The sequence below is a fragment of the Heptranchias perlo genome, chromosome 30 (assembly GCF_035084215.1).
Source record: "Heptranchias perlo isolate sHepPer1 chromosome 30, sHepPer1.hap1, whole genome shotgun sequence".
NCBI lineage: Eukaryota > Metazoa > Chordata > Chondrichthyes > Hexanchiformes > Hexanchidae > Heptranchias > Heptranchias perlo.
The window spans coordinates 6,671,116-6,689,284 of NC_090354.1; the positions used below are offsets into that span (position 1 = coordinate 6,671,116).

An 18,169-nucleotide genomic window follows, 5' to 3' on the forward strand; every position below is an offset into this window, starting at 1 on the left:
AAAGGTGTTTAAATTACACTGTGTGGAATATAAAGACACATTTAAAGTCTCTTACCTTGGGTGAAGCAATCTTTATGTAGACTATAATTGGGGCCAGAGAGGTTTTGGCAAGTTGGGCAGGATGGTTTATGGTATCTGCATCAAGAGCGACCAACTGTAGTGTCCTGGCTAGTTCAAAAATACGCTCAATCTCACTCTGTACTTCAGCTACAGGGAAAGAGCCAAGAAACAAGGCAGTTTTACTGACCGATACTAACAATAACACAAACAGATTAAATACTGCAGGCCCCTTCGAGAAGACTCCTTTTTGGCTCAATGTTTGCCATGGTTCTGCATACTCTTCAGGAAGCAAAATACTTATCGTAATAGTGACAAGACCACTGGTGCTGGCTTGTTATCATCAGCAGAGGTTCTGGGTTACATGGAGGTCTAAATTTTCAACAGTTTGGTTCAAACTCGGAACCACAGGCAGGAATTGAGGTCTCAAATGGGAAGCTTGTTCTCTCCGGCTACATGGCAGAAGAGACAACATCTTATGTGGGATGCTCGGTTTCATATTTAATTAACATCTCAGAACTTTCAAAATGGTCATGGACTTGACTATCGAGCAATGGTGGTCATAAAACCGTGACTGTGGCAAAAAAAAAGAAAATTGGAATTCCAGAATTTTTTTCCTCATTAGTTTTGTCCTCTCCCTCCCCTCCTGAAGGCACTGACTCCTTGCTGAGGTACAGTTCCAAGCATAAAAGTTGCCTCCAATATCTCACTACTGGTCATTCTTCACGTGTGCGCTGGACAGTGAGTGTCAACTGGCCATCTGACCCTTGGGTCCATCACAGCTGAGCTTGATACTTTACTCACCTAATGCTCACCCACACACACCTCCAGCAAGGTCAGTGCACAGTGACCAGGAGTGGAAAACCTGGATGATTTTCCCTTTATAATGTGGTGGGGGTGGGCGGAGGCCAATAGTAACAGCCCCTGCTACTGTCATGGTTAAGATTAGCTAACTCAGCACAGACTGGAGATCAAAGCTAGTACCTTCCTCGTCCATTGTCAGCTACTCACTGTGTAAATCTGCTGAGCCAGGGGAGCATATCTTTAATTTACAATTTTTTTTAGGCCATGCTTGGGCTCTGTGGGTATAAAACCTTCTGCTTTCTTTTTTCAATTTTCTTCCCTGCACTCCTGAAGGCAGTGACTCATGCAGGGCTGCGGTTTCATGGGTGCTGGTTGCCGTCCAGTACCTTGTCCAAGTGCTCATTCTTTATGTAGGAGTGTTGGCGAGCTATTTGAACATGAAGACTGTCACAGCCAAGGCAGATCCTGTCCTCACTTGCAGGCTGACTCAGGTATTCCCAGCGATGCTCAGAGAGAACACGGGTCGGCAAATCGTGGGCCCATGAAATTTACCCAAACGTACACACTTTCCAGCAGAGGTCACTGGATAACGATCAGGTTCATTCAAATGCAAATTAAACAGATTTCTTTCAGAAAATAATATTTTGGGATACAGCATATGAGTAATTTGAGACATGACGTGGTAAGTGTAACAGGCTTGGGAGGAATAGGTGACTTTTGACCTATGGTTCCCAAAGCTCTCCGCCACTGGGTGTTTCCTTGCCTCATGTCTGGGTCTGTTGTAGATTAATTGATAGAGATTGATTGCCATGATTAGTCAACTCCATTATCGTTGTATCATACGACTACCAGGATGGTAGAAGGCGAACTAGATGGACCTTGCTCTTTTTCATCTAGCAATTCCTAGATTTCTAAGAAACCTTGACTTTCACATCCATTTGCTCAGGGGGGAATGAGTCCAATTGCAGTGTCCTTAATGCCAACCCAGGATGATGAGTCTTCATTAGACAACACCATTAACACTGGCCACCTCATACCTGGACAATGCAACTACCATGGCATTTAAAATACAGCTTCTGAAATAAGAGAACATTAGACAGATCAGGAGAGGATATTCAACAAAAGAAGAGGGAAGAAAACTCGATATTAAATGCATATACAGTACCTGTTTTGTTTGCCATAACCTAAACATATTTTTATTTCTGTAACCTTCAAACAACTTGTGACTGTGGCGTCTCAGAGCCACAAATCTGCACAGAATTTAGTTCCACAGAAAACTCAGCTTGGGATGTTTTCAGATGTTTATTGCATACTGCTCAGTAACATATTTTTTGCATGCCAGATTGCACTGCATTTCCTGCATGCCAGATTGCAATGCATTTCCTGCATGCCAGATTGCAATGCATTTCCTGCATGCCAGATTGCAATGCATTTCCTGCATGCCAGATTGCACTGCATTTTCTGCATGCCTGAGGGTAATGCATTTCCTGCATGCCTGAGGGTAATGCATTTCCTGCATGCCTGAGGGTAATGCATTTCCTGCATGGCATTTTCTGCATGCCTGATGGCAACGCATTTCCTGCCTGATGGTAATGCATTTCCTGCATGACATTTTCTGCATGATATTTCTTTGCATGCCTAATGGTAATTCATTTCCTGCATGGCATTTCCTGCATCCCTGAGTAATGCATTTTCTGCATGACATTTTCTGCATGCCTGATGGCAATGCATATCCTGCATGCCTGATGGTAATGCATTTCCTGCATGCCATTTTCTGCATGCCTGATAGCAATGCATCTCCTGCATGCCTGACGGTAATGCATTTCCTGCATGCCAGAAAGCATTGCATTTTCTACATACAAAGTAGTAATGCATTCTCTACATATGAAATAGTGGTACATATTCCTTATGGGTTAGTAATGCATGTCTACATGCTGGAGTGTGGATTTTCTGCATGCATGCTGGATAGCAGTGTACTAACTACTGGTTTACAGCATACTCTCTGCATAATGTATAACAGCACATTGCCAGTGTACTGCATACCAATGGACTATCTGTGTGTGCCGGATTGCACTGCAAGGTGCACAGCAGTGCATACATTGGTGCCGTAGCAGGCAACTTACACTCGCAGCAAGGCAGCTACATGCAACCATGTCAGTGGAATAAAACTTTAAACAAACAATGCAGAAAGGTCAAGGGTGGTGGGGGTAGTCTTAGATTCAATGATCCCTAAACTCAGCATTTATTTTAATCACTGAAGTGCTGGATTAAGGGGTAGGGTTGGGGATAGTGCACCAATCCCCCAGCCCTCTTAATAATATTAACAAATTAGTGAATTGAATATCTGTTGGCTCGTATCAATGTATTTTAAATTTCTGAATTACTAGGACAGCATTTGAGTTTCAAAAGCAATGACTTGCTAGTTCTTAAAGGGACTGTGCAGTCAATTATCCACTAATGGCTATGATGTGTGCTTTCCCTCCAAATTTTCTCCCCTACTCTCCTAAAGGTACTTGCACAGACACCAACACCCTCATGTGGTCATTTTTCATTTGTGGGCTTAGACAGTGGAGAGTGATCAGCTAGCTGACTGTGGAAGGCATCACCGCCTACCTGATCCTGCCCTCACTCAATGTCCACATACATGTACTTTCCAGCAAGGGTAATTGGATAGAGATCACACATGACAGCCCTGGCTGAATTTTCCCTTTCCTAACCCAGGGGGGCGCTGAAGTCAATGAGAGCAAACAACTACTGTCATGCTACTGAGATCAGCTAGCTCAATACAGACCACGATTGGACCTGGGACCTCCCTGGTCTGTGTGGCCCAGTACCACACTAGCTGGTGCATTTCATATTGGGCCTGGGAGAAGCTATGGATGCAATGGTGAGTGCCCAGGTTCAATCTCCGATGGGACAAAACTTAAACCGTGAAAACACTTGGATGTAAGAATTCCTCTGGGTGCTATGTGTACTGATATCGTAAATACCATTGTGAAGATTTTCTCTGTTCAGTAATTGCCATGAGTCACAACCGTTTCTGAAAGAATGCAATTACAATTTAGCTAGAGATACCAAACAAGGAGAGGCAATATAAACTAGAGGGCACAATTCTAAAAGGGGTACAGGAACAGAGAGATCTGGGGGTATACGTGCACAAATCATTGAAGGTGGCAGGGCAGGTTGAGAAAGCGGTTAAAAAAGCATACGGGATCCTGGGCTTTATAAATAGAGGCATAGAGTACAAAAAGCAAGGAAGTCATGATGAACCTTTATAAAATACTGGTTGAGCTATAACTGGAGTATTGTGTCCAGTTCTAGGCACCGCACTTTAGGAAAGATGTGAAGGCCTTAGAGAGGATGCAGAGAACATTTACTAGAATGATTCCAGGGATGAGGGACATTACGTGGATAGACTGGAGAAGCTGGGGTTGTTCTCCTTGGAACAGAGAAGGTTGAGAGGAGATTTAACAGAGGTATTTAAAATCATGAAGGGTCTAGACAGAATAGATAGAAAAAAACTGTTCCTATTGGCAGAAGGGTCAAGAACCAGAGGACATAGATTTAAGTTGATTGGCAAAAGAACCAAAGGTGACATGAGGAAAAACTTTTTTACACAGCGAGTGGTTAGGATCTAGAATGCACTGCCTGAGAGAGTGGTGGAGGCAGATTCAATCATGGCCTTCAAAAGGGAATTGGATAAGTAGTTGAAAGAAAAAAAATTGCAGGGCTACGGGGATAGGGTGGGGGAGTGGGAGGAGCTGGATTGCTCTTGCATAGAGCCAGCATGGACTCAATGGGCCGAATGGCCTCCTTCCGTGCTGTGACCTTTCTATGATTCTATGGGAAATCTTCGCAAACACAATTACAACATTGCACAACATGACACTTGGAGGAACTCCTATCTTGTGCCACTCTGAACATTTAAATTGTTCTCGCGCTTACTTGTTCCTTTCCCCCCTCCTTACACCATGTGCCATTCACCAAGCCAAGGGGCTGGGCAGGCAACCTGCTCTTGGAATTTTCCCAATGCTTTTGGCCAGAGAATCTGACCACTGGGTGGTGGGTGAGGGGGCGCGAGAGCAGCTTGGTGTGAATCACCCTCTCGCTACCACTCCCTTGCTTTCTGAAAGTACACTGCCTGCCAAATGGCACTTCGGGCTTTAGGAAACTGTAGTCTAGGGAATTATGGAAATGTACCCACATCCTACTCCTGTGTCCAAACAAGCTGGTGCACCAATGCACTTTGCCACTGCACTGTCTTAGATTATTTTGTGCACTCTGTCTCATGATGGAGCATTTAGAACGTTTGCATTCATACACTATAGCCATGTTGGTTTACTAGCCCCTGTGAAGTTGGTTTCTACTTCCCCCCCCCCCCACCCATCCCTTAATCTGCACTCTGCCCTTCGCTGGAAGATGATTGAAAGTGTGGTCAGGTTTTTGGTGTCTAGCAGTGAAATCCTGCCAATGCTGGAATAGAGAAACCACAGAGAATAGTGAGTCTAAGGCGCAGCCAGTGTCGGCTGGGCAAAACTACTATTTCTCCAGATAAGGACATACAGTGGGCCCTCTGTTCTTCTCACTCCAATTATGTACCTTCCATATTATGTCAGGATTTTCATGGGACAAAGCCTTGCTTGAGACATCACCTCACTGCACAGCCGGTTAATACTGACCTTCTCCAAACTCATGATATAGTCAATCAATTTACGACATTTGTGTTGTACTTGTCTACATTCCCATGCTTAGGGTATCACTCGATTATATGTGCAAGACCAAAATTTGGGAATTACCCCCCAATTTCTATTATCCACTGGGGGTTGGGGGTCACACCACTATGGTGGATTCCACAGTGTATTACAAAACATTCTTTTTGTAATATGTACAAGCAACCCAAACCATCAATCACATACAATAGGACCTGTGTCAATGGTACAGATTTATTCTTTTTAAAGCAGGTTGTAAGTATCACAGCAATCTGATTTTACATTTTTTTATTTAATAATTTTTTTTATGTTAAAAAGAGTCACCACTTCCCTCTTTAACTCATCAATGTTGATGCCAATCGTAGCGCCTGTAACACTGCTCCAGCTGAGGTCAGTTAACTCAAAGCAGGCCATGGATCCAACTTGGGACCTTTCTGGTCTGTGCAGCTCAGTCCTACACTTGCCATCAGTAATGCCCAAAAAGGTTGATTTTAGTGAAACTCCTGGTACCAGCAGTACTACACGTCCTAGACACCAGCAAAAACTAACCACAAAGATGCGAGATGCTGTAAAGCATCCAGGGTTGTCGGAAGCAAAACACAGATAGGGCTAATGGGATTTCTGACTTATCTGTTGCTTGCTACTTTTCCATGACATTAGTGATTGCCCTACAGCCCTGGACAGTGGCCTGTGCATCTTTATAACCCCCTGCAAGCCCTGGCATTGGTAGAACAGATGCCCTACCTGTACTATTGCTTGTGCTGCCCTTGATATCCATGGGCACCCTCCAACTGAAAGCAAGGGGAACATACGTGCACAGTTTGTTTGAAACCACCTATGCTTCTTGCATTGTTTTCACATTCCAATGGATAAGTCAACATAAGGCAGCCAAGTGCTGATTCGAATCGAGATCCCAGGAGAGGGGCTACTTTCCAAAACCCCAAGTCGGAACCCTGAGTGCAAGGATCGATCAGCAACTTGAGTCATACACACATACACGGGTGAGACACAGGATAATGGAATGGCTTACATATTATGGATATATATACATACCCAGAACATCTGAGGAAGGAGTGGTGATGGGGTGAGAGAATGAGAAAGAAAAATCCAAGACAGTCAGTTTAAGTTGTTCAAAGCATGCTGTACAACATTAAAATTCAGATTCGAATTTATCGTTATATTAGAGTTGATTAATGAAGATTACCAGCTAATTATTATATATGCTGCATTATTATTAATTTTACTCATGCACTGCACTGACACTCGAATTGTTGTGTTGATGTACGGATGGTAAGCTGTGGTATCACCAGGGGACAGAAGTTTGGGGCCGAGGGAGGAATGGAGAAGGTGTGAAGGAGAGGACTTATTGAAGGACAACCGTCTTAACAACCGTCCCAGTCTGAATGACGTGGAGCTAGAGCACATGCTGTATATATATGTGGTGTACTTAACGTCAACTGCTAAACACTGTGGATGCACTTTTTAAAGTTCAATTTTCTTTTAGGTTTAGAGATAATTGTATTACATGGTGTGGAGGTGATGAAATAGCAACAGGAAATGAAGGAATGCAACATAATGTCTTGGTCAAATTCTTGAAAAGTGATTGACAAATGAGACAGCATCCCCATCAAGTCCTGCTCATGATGCTGTTCTAGATCTTCCTCTTGAAACTCACTTGGGACCATCATATCGGCAAATGAGAGAATGAAGGGAAAAAAACATTTATTACAAGCAACAGCTATAACAATAATGTGAAACCTGTCTACAGTGACCACCTCTGGGAGCTGGCTTGGGGTGGGGATCTTAACATGCAGGTGACCTCTATGCGCTAAGTGTAAATCACTGTTTTCTGTTGGGCTTGACAGCAGGTTATCACTGTAGTCAGGCGATCTTTCTATCACAGGCAGTGAAAACTGTCTAATAGATGTATGAAAGCAAACAGTAGAAAATTAATAAGGACAAGATTAATCTGGGACACTGAAAAGCCAAAGTTTCTCTAGATCTTCTTCAAAATGGAGACCTTTAACATTAGGGATCAGCCATGTGGCTCTTCTCTACACTGCCTCCTATGCTTGAGTGTTTCCCCTTTGTTTTGCTGACTTTATTGGACATTGTACTCACAGCATGATTTGATGGGACTTCCTCTGACTTGTATTGGCTACATAGTTCAGGAATACATTTACTTTGTTGATTCTTGCTCTGCAGTGATGTGACATAGAGTACTGAGTCTACTAAGACTCCTAGATCTCTTTCAACTTCATTCTTAGCTATTTATAACACCATTCATGGAATATGGGTATCACCTAGTGTTCTGATGAAACACATGCCAGCCTGTATTCTTTTATAATACACTATCAGAATACCTGTATTTCTGCTAAGGGTAAGCTGGATGATGTACTGTTTTAAAATGGCAGGAGCATCCTAACATGTAACGCATTATTCTGCTGTAAAGGTTCAGCTGTTTTTAAACAACCTGACCTGTCCCTTTAAAGCCATAAAGCCTAATTACTACAAACAGGCACATCCTGAGATCAAATGCTTCTGGGGAGGGAAGTTTACAGATCGACAAGTACTTGTAAATTTCAGGCTGCAATTCACAAGAAACCTGCATGAAATAACTGCTTATTCTGACATATACTAGAAGCAAAACTTTAAATTTTTAAATATATATATATACACACACACATATACTGGTAGATCTGTAGTTATTACCCTTAAGGGGGAAGGAAAAATCTATCGACATTACTCTGTACCGTAACCTCTTTTTAAATAAACTGCACCCCCAGCTGATAGCATACTTTCTCAGGGTGTGGTAGCTCTGAGTGAACTGAGGGTGTTCCAAAGATGTGCCCCCAATGCAATCAACAGAGTCTCAAGGATGCTCAAGGCTCCTCCCCATCAGTGATATCACCAGAATGGCCCAGAGACTTCAAATGGCACATCGCTGTTCAGGTAAGAAATTTGAAGCTTTATAAAAATATATTTAAAATAATAATACATATTTTTTTAAATAGATAATGGGGTAAGCATTTTGAACAATACTTCTCCTAGACTTTCCACCCATTTAAATTATTTTCTAGTTTTGCTTGGCCAATGTAAAATAAAGATATCATTATGAGTAACCCCCCACTATTAGTTTTGCAGCCCAGGAAATCTCTCTCAGCTAAATACTTAAGTATTCAAAGATACCAATGCTATTTGACTCTCCAATTTCTAACCTTGATTGTGTGCGTGCATGCGTACGCAATTACATCAGCAGATGGCGAGGTCATAGTATCCAACAGTCCTGAGCATATGCCTCAGATTCAGTTAAATAAAAAGTTGTGTTAAGAAATAAAGAATGAAGGTCATGTTTATAATCTGAAAACTGTAACTGCGACTTATGCAAGTTTCATTTTAATTAGTAAACCTTTTATTTTTAATGTTATGTTATTACATTTAGCCCTTGGGAGCTTATGGCTGTGCTGTCAGGTAACAAAAATGGCCAGTAATACCTCCTCCTGTCATTAAGTGGTGCTGTCTACTTTATTATCCTCTGGCATTCTTTACATGTGCTGAAAGGGAACCTACTGCTGTTTCTTTCTTAAATATAAGTTAACAGTGAGAGTGACATAGTCAGAGTGACAGAGATCACTAATATGGGGCACACCAACAGCACATGTCAGCTGCACTGTTCAATCCAACCCCGCAGAGCCATGTATCCTCATTAAAACCAAAACTGAAGACATTTCTCAATGCTTTCACAGTATAATAATATTTCCCATGGCTGGCAATGTTATGTTTCCATACATTGAGGATGCTAATTGAAGATTAACGCCATTGTACAAAGCTGTGCAGCCACGGGGTATCCTCTGTATAAGTAACATCATTCAAAACATGTCAGGAACAAGAAGTAAAAGAAAAATGTTCTCCAAGTGTGGACAGTGGATGCCAGGCCTGCAGAGAAGGGCCAACCATGAACTGACCACCACAATATGGAGCCTATAGGCAAGTTCTAGAATTAAACTCTCATATTTTAATAGCTGTTGTGCTACAGTGACTCAGAGAAACACTGTTCAGACTATCCCTGTGCAACCTGGGCTTAGAATCATAGACTGATATAGCACTGAAGAAGACCATTTGGCCCATCGTGCCTGTGCCGGCTCTTTGGAAGGGCTATTCAATTAATCCCACTCCTCTGCTTCTTCCCCTTGGCCCTGCAAATTTTTCCTTTTCAAGTATTTATCCAATTCCCTTTTGGAAGTTATTATTGAATCTGCTTCCACCGCCCTTTCAGGCAGCGCATTCCAGATCATAACAACTCATGTAAAAAAAACTATCCTTATCTCCCCTCCGGTTCTTTTGCCAATTACCTTAAATCTGTGTCCTCTGGTTACCGGCCCTCCTGCCAGTGGAAACACTTATCTGACAGGTTACATCTTCATCATTTACAGGACTTTTCTACAGAAGCAGAGGGGCTGCAGTATGACTCAGACTAAAGCATCCTGTGCAAAGCTGCAGTGTTTTTGTTTTAAAAAGAAACAGAAATCCATGGCATACTAAAGCAAGAGAGAGTTGCTCACCCAGGCTGGAGCGAGTGCTGGAGCGTTCGATTATTGTATGTTTACTGGGGTTGTTCAGCACCGATCGTTTGGCAAGCGAGATGTCGGCAGTAACTCGTGTGATTGATATTCTGTCAACAGAAAGCAGGGTTACTTGTAGCCTTCCCGCTTAAAGCTCTGTCATCGTCTGCATTTCCCTGTGAGGCTTCAGCATGTTAATGCGCCGTTCTGCTGACCTCATGTTAGGGACATGAGTCTCAAATGCTGCACCTTTCGTGGACTGCTCCACATTCTCAGTAGGATTACTGCTCTGTCCTCCTGCAAAAACTCGGTCGCCAGATCTTCCAAGTCACAACAATTGATCTTTTCTCTTGCATTTCATTTTCTCCCCCAATTTTTCTCCCCTTCTCTCCTGAAGGCGCTGATTCTCATTGGGGTTTTCAGCCGCTCTCTGGTAACTCACCCAAGTGGCCACTCCTCGTCTGTGAGGCTAGGTGGTCAGTGTCGGCTATTCAACAACGGGGGGCACCACAGTCAAGCCTGATCCTCCCCTGGCCTAACAGGCGCATATGCACTTTCCAACAGGTGTCATTACAGAGCGATCAAGAGCAGGATCTCTGCCTGATTTTTCCCGTTCCTAACCCAGAGGGCATGGAGTCCAAAACCAAATACCCCTACCATCGCCACCCACCCCCGGGTGAAATCAGCTAACTCAGCACAACCCACAATTGAGCTGTGGGACCTTGCTGGTCTCTATGGCAGATTCACACTGGGGCAGTGCGTTTAGTAACTGAGCCCATAATACGTGTGGGCCAGTTTACTACTTCCAATAGTAAAGCACTCTCCTTGTCAGGGGAACCAAGATCAATTCTCAGTTTCCCCTCCAGACTCCCATTCAGCGGATTGGATGTTTAACTCTGCACCATCCCCTGGACTCTCACTGGGAGATTCTTTGTTTGACTCCAGGGGAGGGGAAGGAGGGCGGGGGGGGGGGTGGAGGCAACTTTTTCTTTCCTTCCCTTCCTCAAGGGTCTCGCTCGGTGAGGTTTACGGTCACCAGTCGCAACAACTGATCAACATTCATGGATCGACCTTAACCGGCTATTCCACCACATGCAGCATCACATCAGATCCTGTCCTCACCCAATGTCGGTGCATTTGCACTTCTGATTGGGGTGGGGTGGGGGGGTCACTGGGTATCAGTTAGGACATAGGAACCCGAGCACCAAGACCAATTTTAATGCTCCTACCGCCATCCCAGCTGAGGTCAACTCCCTCAGCAGAGGCCGGAATCGAAACTGGGCTGTTGGGCTTAGATACTCATTAACTAAGCCTCATCGTCCATCGGGGAAGCTGTCCATTTATTTATGAGCACAAGGTGAGCCCCCACAGTAGCACAGTCAGATCCCACACACCAAACAGATTACATATATATTTTTTATTACTGTGAATTGAACGGACTAAGGATTGCTTTTGTTGGTCCTTACCTTCCGTCAAACTTATGTTTCAAAAAGTCAAACAGAGCTTTCTGCATCATATCCGTCACCTACACAGAAACAGAAACAAGTGAAGAACGTTTATTTTTCCACTGCAGTTGAAGGCGAGGCTCCAATTAGAGTTTGCGGGGTGAATTTTCCGTGTTAGCAATCCTCGGACTGAGCTCCACGCCACAGGTCTGCACATTGGGAATTCAGGCCCGGAGCTCAGCACAGCCTATTCATGGACATGATGTGGAGATGCCGGTGATGGACAGGGGTGGACAAATGTAAGGAGTCTTACAACACCAGGTTATAGTCCAACAGCCAAGTTCCGCACCCATGAGGGCGGCCTCAACCGGGATCTTTGGTTCATGTCACGCTCCATGTAACTCCACCAGCGAAAAAAAGTTATCTGTTTTTAATACAACTGGTCATTCTCTCTCTTTCTCTGCCTTTCGGGTGTCTCTCTCTCTCTCTCTCTCTCTCTGTCTTTGTGTTCTGACTGTTTGTGTATTCAGTAGTCTTGTATGTAATGTTTCTCTGTCTGAACACCATTCTACTCCTTTGATTGCTTTGATTATATCTCTGTCGAGGTGTGATAACGGGCAGTTGGAAAGATTATCTGTAATCACCAGGCATTGTTCTCTGACTATATATGCTGTACCTTTATGGAATCCTACACTCACCTGACGAAGGAGGAAAGCTCCGAAAGCTTGTGATTTCAAATAAAGCTGTTGGACTATAACCTGGTGTTCTAAGACTCCTTACATTTATTCATGGCCTGCACGGTTATCTGTCCACTAAAATTAATGGGCTCAAAATCTTGTTGGCCATGAGTTGGGGGCAAATTCCAATTAGAAAGAAAGAATGAACTTGGATTTATAAAGCACCTTTCATGACCTCAAGATGTCCCAAAGCGCTTTACAGCCAGTTAAGTACTTTTGAGGTGTAGTCACTGTTGTAATGTAGGAAACGCAGCAACCAATTTACCATAAACAGCAATGTGATAATGACCAGATCATCTGTTTTAGTGATGTTGGTTGGGGGATAAATATTGGCCAGGACACAGGGAAGAACTCCCCAGCTCTTCTTTGAAATATTCCCAGGGGATCTTTTACGTCCACCTGAGGGGACAGACGGGGCCTCGGTTTAACTTCTCATCCAAAAGATGGCACCTCCGACAGTGCAGCATGCCCTGAGTACGGCACTGGGAGTGTCAGCCTAGATTTTGTGCTGAAGTCTCAGGAGTGGGACTTGAACCCACAACCTTCTGACTCAGAAGCAAGAGTGTTACCCACTGAGCCACAGCGTATGCTTGTGCCATGACAAGCTCTAAGCCAGGAGCACTAATTCATTGAATTTGCCCATTTTTTTTGTGCTCATTAAAGTGAAGGAGGTTAATGCGGAAATACTGCTGCTTACCTCATACCCTTTCAGAGACGGACCCACTAGTATGATTGGTCTCATGGATGGCACTACATCGTAGGGAGGCACATTCTCTTGCTGCCGGGGAAACAGAAAGCCGGATAAAGCATCAAAAGAAATAAGGGCCATATTATTCATAGAATCACACAGCACAGGAGGCCATTCAGCCCATCGTGCCTGTGCTGGTTCTCTGAAAACTACCAATTAGTCCCATTCCCCTGCTCTTTCCCCATAGCCCTGCAAATTTTTCATTTTTAAGTAGAAACCTAATTTCCCTTTGAAAGTAACTATTGAATCTGCTTTCATCGCCCTTTCAGGCAACGCATTCCAGATCATCATAACTTGCTGAGTTAAAAAAAAATTCTCCTCCGAGCCCCCTTGGCTTTTTTGTTTGCCAATTATCTTAAATCTTGGTCCTCTGGTTAACGGCCTTTCTACCAGTGGAAACAGTTGCTCCCTACCTACTCTATCAAAACCCTTCATAATTTTGCACACCTCTACTAAATCTCCCCATGAACTTCTCCGCTCTGAGAACAATCCCAGCTTCCATAACACGAGTTTGCACTCACGGCCGTTTTATATTTCCAACGACAGAACTGACATGTTAAAGGGGCAGCGTCTTCATCACTAGCGAGCAGGGGGACCCAAAGAAGCAGAGTGTCACTTTCACTGAGCATAAGCAAAGCCATGATGCTTCTAAAACACAGTGAAGCGTTCCAGCGGGAGTGTTTGCCAAACACAAAAAGGTTTGTCAAACCCCATTCCAAAAAGACAGTGCTGCTTTAAACTGCATTGCATATTTAAAAACTGTCTCAAGTCTCATAAATACTGTTTAATTGTGCTCAATAAAAATGTCAAACATTTTTATAATTTTTTTTAAAAAAAGCAGTATTTCTACATTCCAAACGCTCTTGTGAAGGCACCCGGTATTTGTTCTGAGAAAGATGCCAAATGCAGTAAAATGGAAACAACTGGCAGAATCGCCATTAGCCTAGTCCAGTCTGCCCGCTCAGTTAATTACCTGAGTGGATATGTCCACTACATTTCATCTAAAAGCAACAGATGATTTGCAAATGTTCGGGGCTGTGTCTGTGTCTAGTGACCAAACACGATCAAGGTTAATTTCCTCACAGCACACTTTTTAAAAAAAAATGGAAGAATTTCTTCATACTCTATTTTAACGAAAACAGGAATTTTATGCAAATAGTTTAACCTGTGTTCTACTAGGGGAAATTAAACCACTTAAGGCAGAAAGTGCCTCAACCTGTAACTAGTCTTTAGAAATGAGCCTTCTGATCGGATTGGAGTTGGTTTCGGGCCATTTGAAATTAGTGTTGACTTCTTGTGGCATTGATTGGTACGATGCCAATTTAAGGGCACACCACTCGGTCATGTGGTGATTTCATGGTCTGTTTTTTCCATCAGGGCAGGAATCTTTAGACAGATTATTCAGCTAGTAGGGCAGCAGCAAGCTGAACATGATCCTGTCCTCAACCAAAGCCCACACATTGGTATTTTCACTGCACAGTGATAAGCAGCCTTGGCCAATCTCCACCCCCCCCCCCCCCATAGGTTATGGGCACTGACCCAATTATAGTGGCCGTAGCACTGACGTCGGGTGACGTAGCACAGATTGAACCCGAGACGCTCCCGGTCTGTTTGACTCAGTTCCACGCTAGACAGTGCAATCGACAACTGACTGCTCGTGCTGGGTGAATGTTCAACATGAATCTTCTAAACTGTGATACAACTTAAGATTTATTAATTTAAATTTAAATGTGTGCGCTACAATTCAGTGCTTACAGTCCAGGTGAAATAGACAGATGCACCATATAAATCATCTAGCATTCTACAAACCAATATATACCCTTTCTAACTTTTCTTCATTAAGCTGTTATGTATCAAGTTATACAAGCTGTAAAATCTTTTCCTATGGCTCAGAGCCCCAGTTCCTTGGAACACCCTTGTTGCTTTTTTCTGACCCTCGCCATTGCATCAGTGAGCACTTAGAAAGCTGGGCGATTATGAGCAGTTTATAATCCAAACGTTCAGACTATTTTCAGCTGTCTTGTGCTTTACGCCGTTTTCTGAAGCTCTCAGTCAACGTGTAACTTTTCTATTATCTTCTCTATTGCAACATATTATTAAAAATCTTGGGCAGGGTATGCAATTCCTCTCTATAAACCTTCCTGTTGACATGATTATTGGTCACACTTTTGTGTGAACATTCACTATTGTGAGCTCCTATGTCAACATTTCCCATTCAATTTTGGTATGTCAACTGTCACAATAGAGATATAGATTCTGGCCACAAGGTGGCTCTCTGGACCAAGATTATGAAGTCTCGCTCAACTCCATTGCCACCTTGTATATTAAAAAAAACCTTATATTCATCAATGGCACAGGCAATTTACTGGTATATCTATACACACACACAATACAGTGACACATTTTTTCAATTTCAATTCATTCCTCTTTAAGTAAACAATTCTCATCATGCTATGCAGTGCTCTTTGCCACAGAAGCAAATGCAAGTTATTCCTCTCTGACATAAGCAAATGATGGTTACTGATCACATGACTGGTAGAAGGATACAAATGTGTATCTTTTAACGTTCCTAGCTGCTTCTATATCTAATAGGTTTCAATTTGGGTATGTTCTGTCACATGGCACAGCAGCTTCCCCAGTCTGACCCTACAACCTGCTGGCTTAACATGAGATACAGAAATCATAAAAACAGACTTACCGATTTCTGCTTCTGCTTTGCTGCTCGTGTGCGCGAGGAAAGATAGCCCAAGAAAAAAATAACAAGGCATGCATGTTATTGACAAGTCTCAGAGACACGTAAGCAGCAGACTGAGTGGGATGTGCGCTAGTTCGTGCATCAGGCAGCTGTGTGCACTGACAAGGCGTTACCTTCTTAAAAAATGGGATTCGTTTCGCATTGGCTGGGGGAGTCGTTACACTGCTAACGCTTGTTTTAGGGGACCGGTGGTCCGTTTGGGAATCGCTCTCTTCTGCATCTAAGTCAATGGCATCTACATCAAAAGTTAAATTAGACAAGTCCGCATTTCCTGGTAGAGGGGAAGAAGCAAAGGGTTGAAATGTAACTAAGGCTGAGGAAAGAAAGGAATTATTATCAACAGCAGCTTCAAAACTGAATGGATCCCAGCCCAATACCAAGCAGTCGTTACTCTGTACAGCTGCAACTTAATAGTCCAGACTTTATTTTTAATTTGAAAGTTTTAGTAAATATTGTGCTCATCAGTGTGAGGTATGAGCTTGGTGGAGAATGGAACACTTTTGTTAATCTTTGTGAGCTTGAAGCACTCCCAAGTCAAATATTACACTGGTTAGGTGCAGATTAAAGCTCCCTCTGCTCTGCCCAACAACATATTGACGTTTTTAAGATTTTTGAAAGGAATTGATAGGGCAGATAGAGAGAAACTTTTTCTGCTGGAGGGGGAGTCTAGGACAGGGGGAAATAACCTTAAAATCAGAGCCAGGCCATTCAAGAGAGAAGTTAGGAAACATTTCTTCACACAAAGGGCGGTAGAAGTGTAGAACTCTCTCCCACTAAAAGCAGTAGATGCTAGCTCAATTAATAATTTTAAATCTGAGATCGACAGATTTTTGCTAGCCAAGGGTATTAAGGGATAGGGAGCCAAGGCGGGTAAATGGAGTTAGGATACAGATCAGCCATGATCTCACTGAATGGTGGAACAGGCTCGAGGGGCTGAATGGCCCACTCCTATTCCTATACCTTAATCTCAACCTCAGAAGGGCAATTCTCTACTGCAACAGTGTGAATCTTTCCGTTTCCAATACCAGCCATCTTTATGGCCTCCCAGATTCAAGCCTGGCAATTTAAGTGCTAATCTGTGCAAACTTTTCTGCTGTTTGGTGCGGTGGGCCCAATCCCACCAGGAGGTTACAACTGCCTCAGTTTATACTGTGCAGCACCTTTACTGCTAGCAGAGAGATGGTGCCATCAGAAGGCTGCGGCATTCAAATTAGCCTTCCTTCTGGGAGGCAGGAAGGGGGAAGAGAGAGTGAGCAACACCTTTCCGAGTTAGATGATATAACGACCAGGTTACTTAAAGCCCTGGTTCCCTCACAGACTTTGTCAATTGACGATATCTGCTACCATTACATGTAATGGAAGGCTATTTTGATGACGTTATCAGATGGCTGCCTGTGTCAGTGGAACTACATGTGGCATGAATCAGCACCTTCAGGGGAGGAAGGGAAATGGAGGGGGAGGTTGAAATATAAAATAACATTTTAAAACTACCTAAAACCACAGTGGAGAGTGGAAGAAACACAGTTTTAAATACAAATCTCGATTCTCCAAACATTAAAAATATTTGATGAGTGTACAATTACAATAATATTACGAGGCCTACTTGTTACTGCTCTCATTCTGTGAGTGGTTACATTAATAACACAACTAAATATAGTGGTGCAACAGTCCAAATAATTTAATGGAAATTTTTTTTTAAATCTGCTCCTATCCGTAATTCAGCTCTTCAGTTCACCCAGCATTTGCCACCTTTTTCTTATGTTCAAATCCAGACATGAGCAGGACAGGGACATGGCAGAGGTGTGGGATGCTGCCGTGAGATCAGATATTTTCTTTGCGGCTGATGAAAATTCACCAGGAACCTTATGAACTATGATAAATAGGAAGCCTGCATCACCGGATACAGAAGCAAAGTGAAAAATTGCACATCTATTTAAAAAACAAACTTTGCGTATTGGATTGAAATTTAATTTTTATTTCGATAGCCCATTGAAAAACTCAAGTTTTCCTGCTTAGAAAACAAGACAGGTAACCTCCCGAGATCTAATGAGTCTGTCAGTCCATCAGAACTATATCTGAATCATTGTTATCACTGCACCTTGTTGATAATGGATAGTATTGGGAATTAACAGTTCGAAGAACACAGGTACTGAACACCACTTCATAAATAAATTCTTTGTTTGAATTCTCTCCCTGCCCATTTTTTTTGAATCTTCACTCATTCTGAGGTCTCCCCACACCCCATCCTCTCAGTCTCCTTCTGCAAGAAGGAGAGCAAATGGACCAGTGTCTTGGACATCCAATGTCAATGCTGCTACCAAACTCAACCAAAAAGAGGTTTGCTTGTAGCAT

At 43.0% G+C, this 18,169-nt stretch overlaps 1 protein-coding gene across 4 annotated transcripts in view; it reads right to left on the minus strand.

Annotated features, from left to right (window-relative positions):
- cacnb1 (calcium channel, voltage-dependent, beta 1 subunit) overlaps window positions 1-18,169 on the minus strand; it is a 188,995-nt gene that overhangs the window by 11,769 nt on the left and 159,057 nt on the right. For 3 of the 4 annotated variants that reach the window (XM_067968798.1, XM_067968800.1, XM_067968799.1), the window contains 5 exons: window positions 15,931-16,088; window positions 13,012-13,092; window positions 11,599-11,657; window positions 10,133-10,242; window positions 56-207 (listed from right to left, as the gene is read on the minus strand). In XM_067968798.1, the coding sequence (XP_067824899.1) occupies window positions 56-207; window positions 10,133-10,242; window positions 11,599-11,657; window positions 13,012-13,092; window positions 15,931-16,088 (560 nt within the window). Of the gene's footprint in view, window positions 1-55; window positions 208-10,132; window positions 10,243-11,598; window positions 11,658-13,011; window positions 13,093-15,760; window positions 15,781-15,930; window positions 16,089-18,169 lie in introns of all 4 variants that reach the window. The other variant, XM_067968801.1, reaches the window with a different exon arrangement.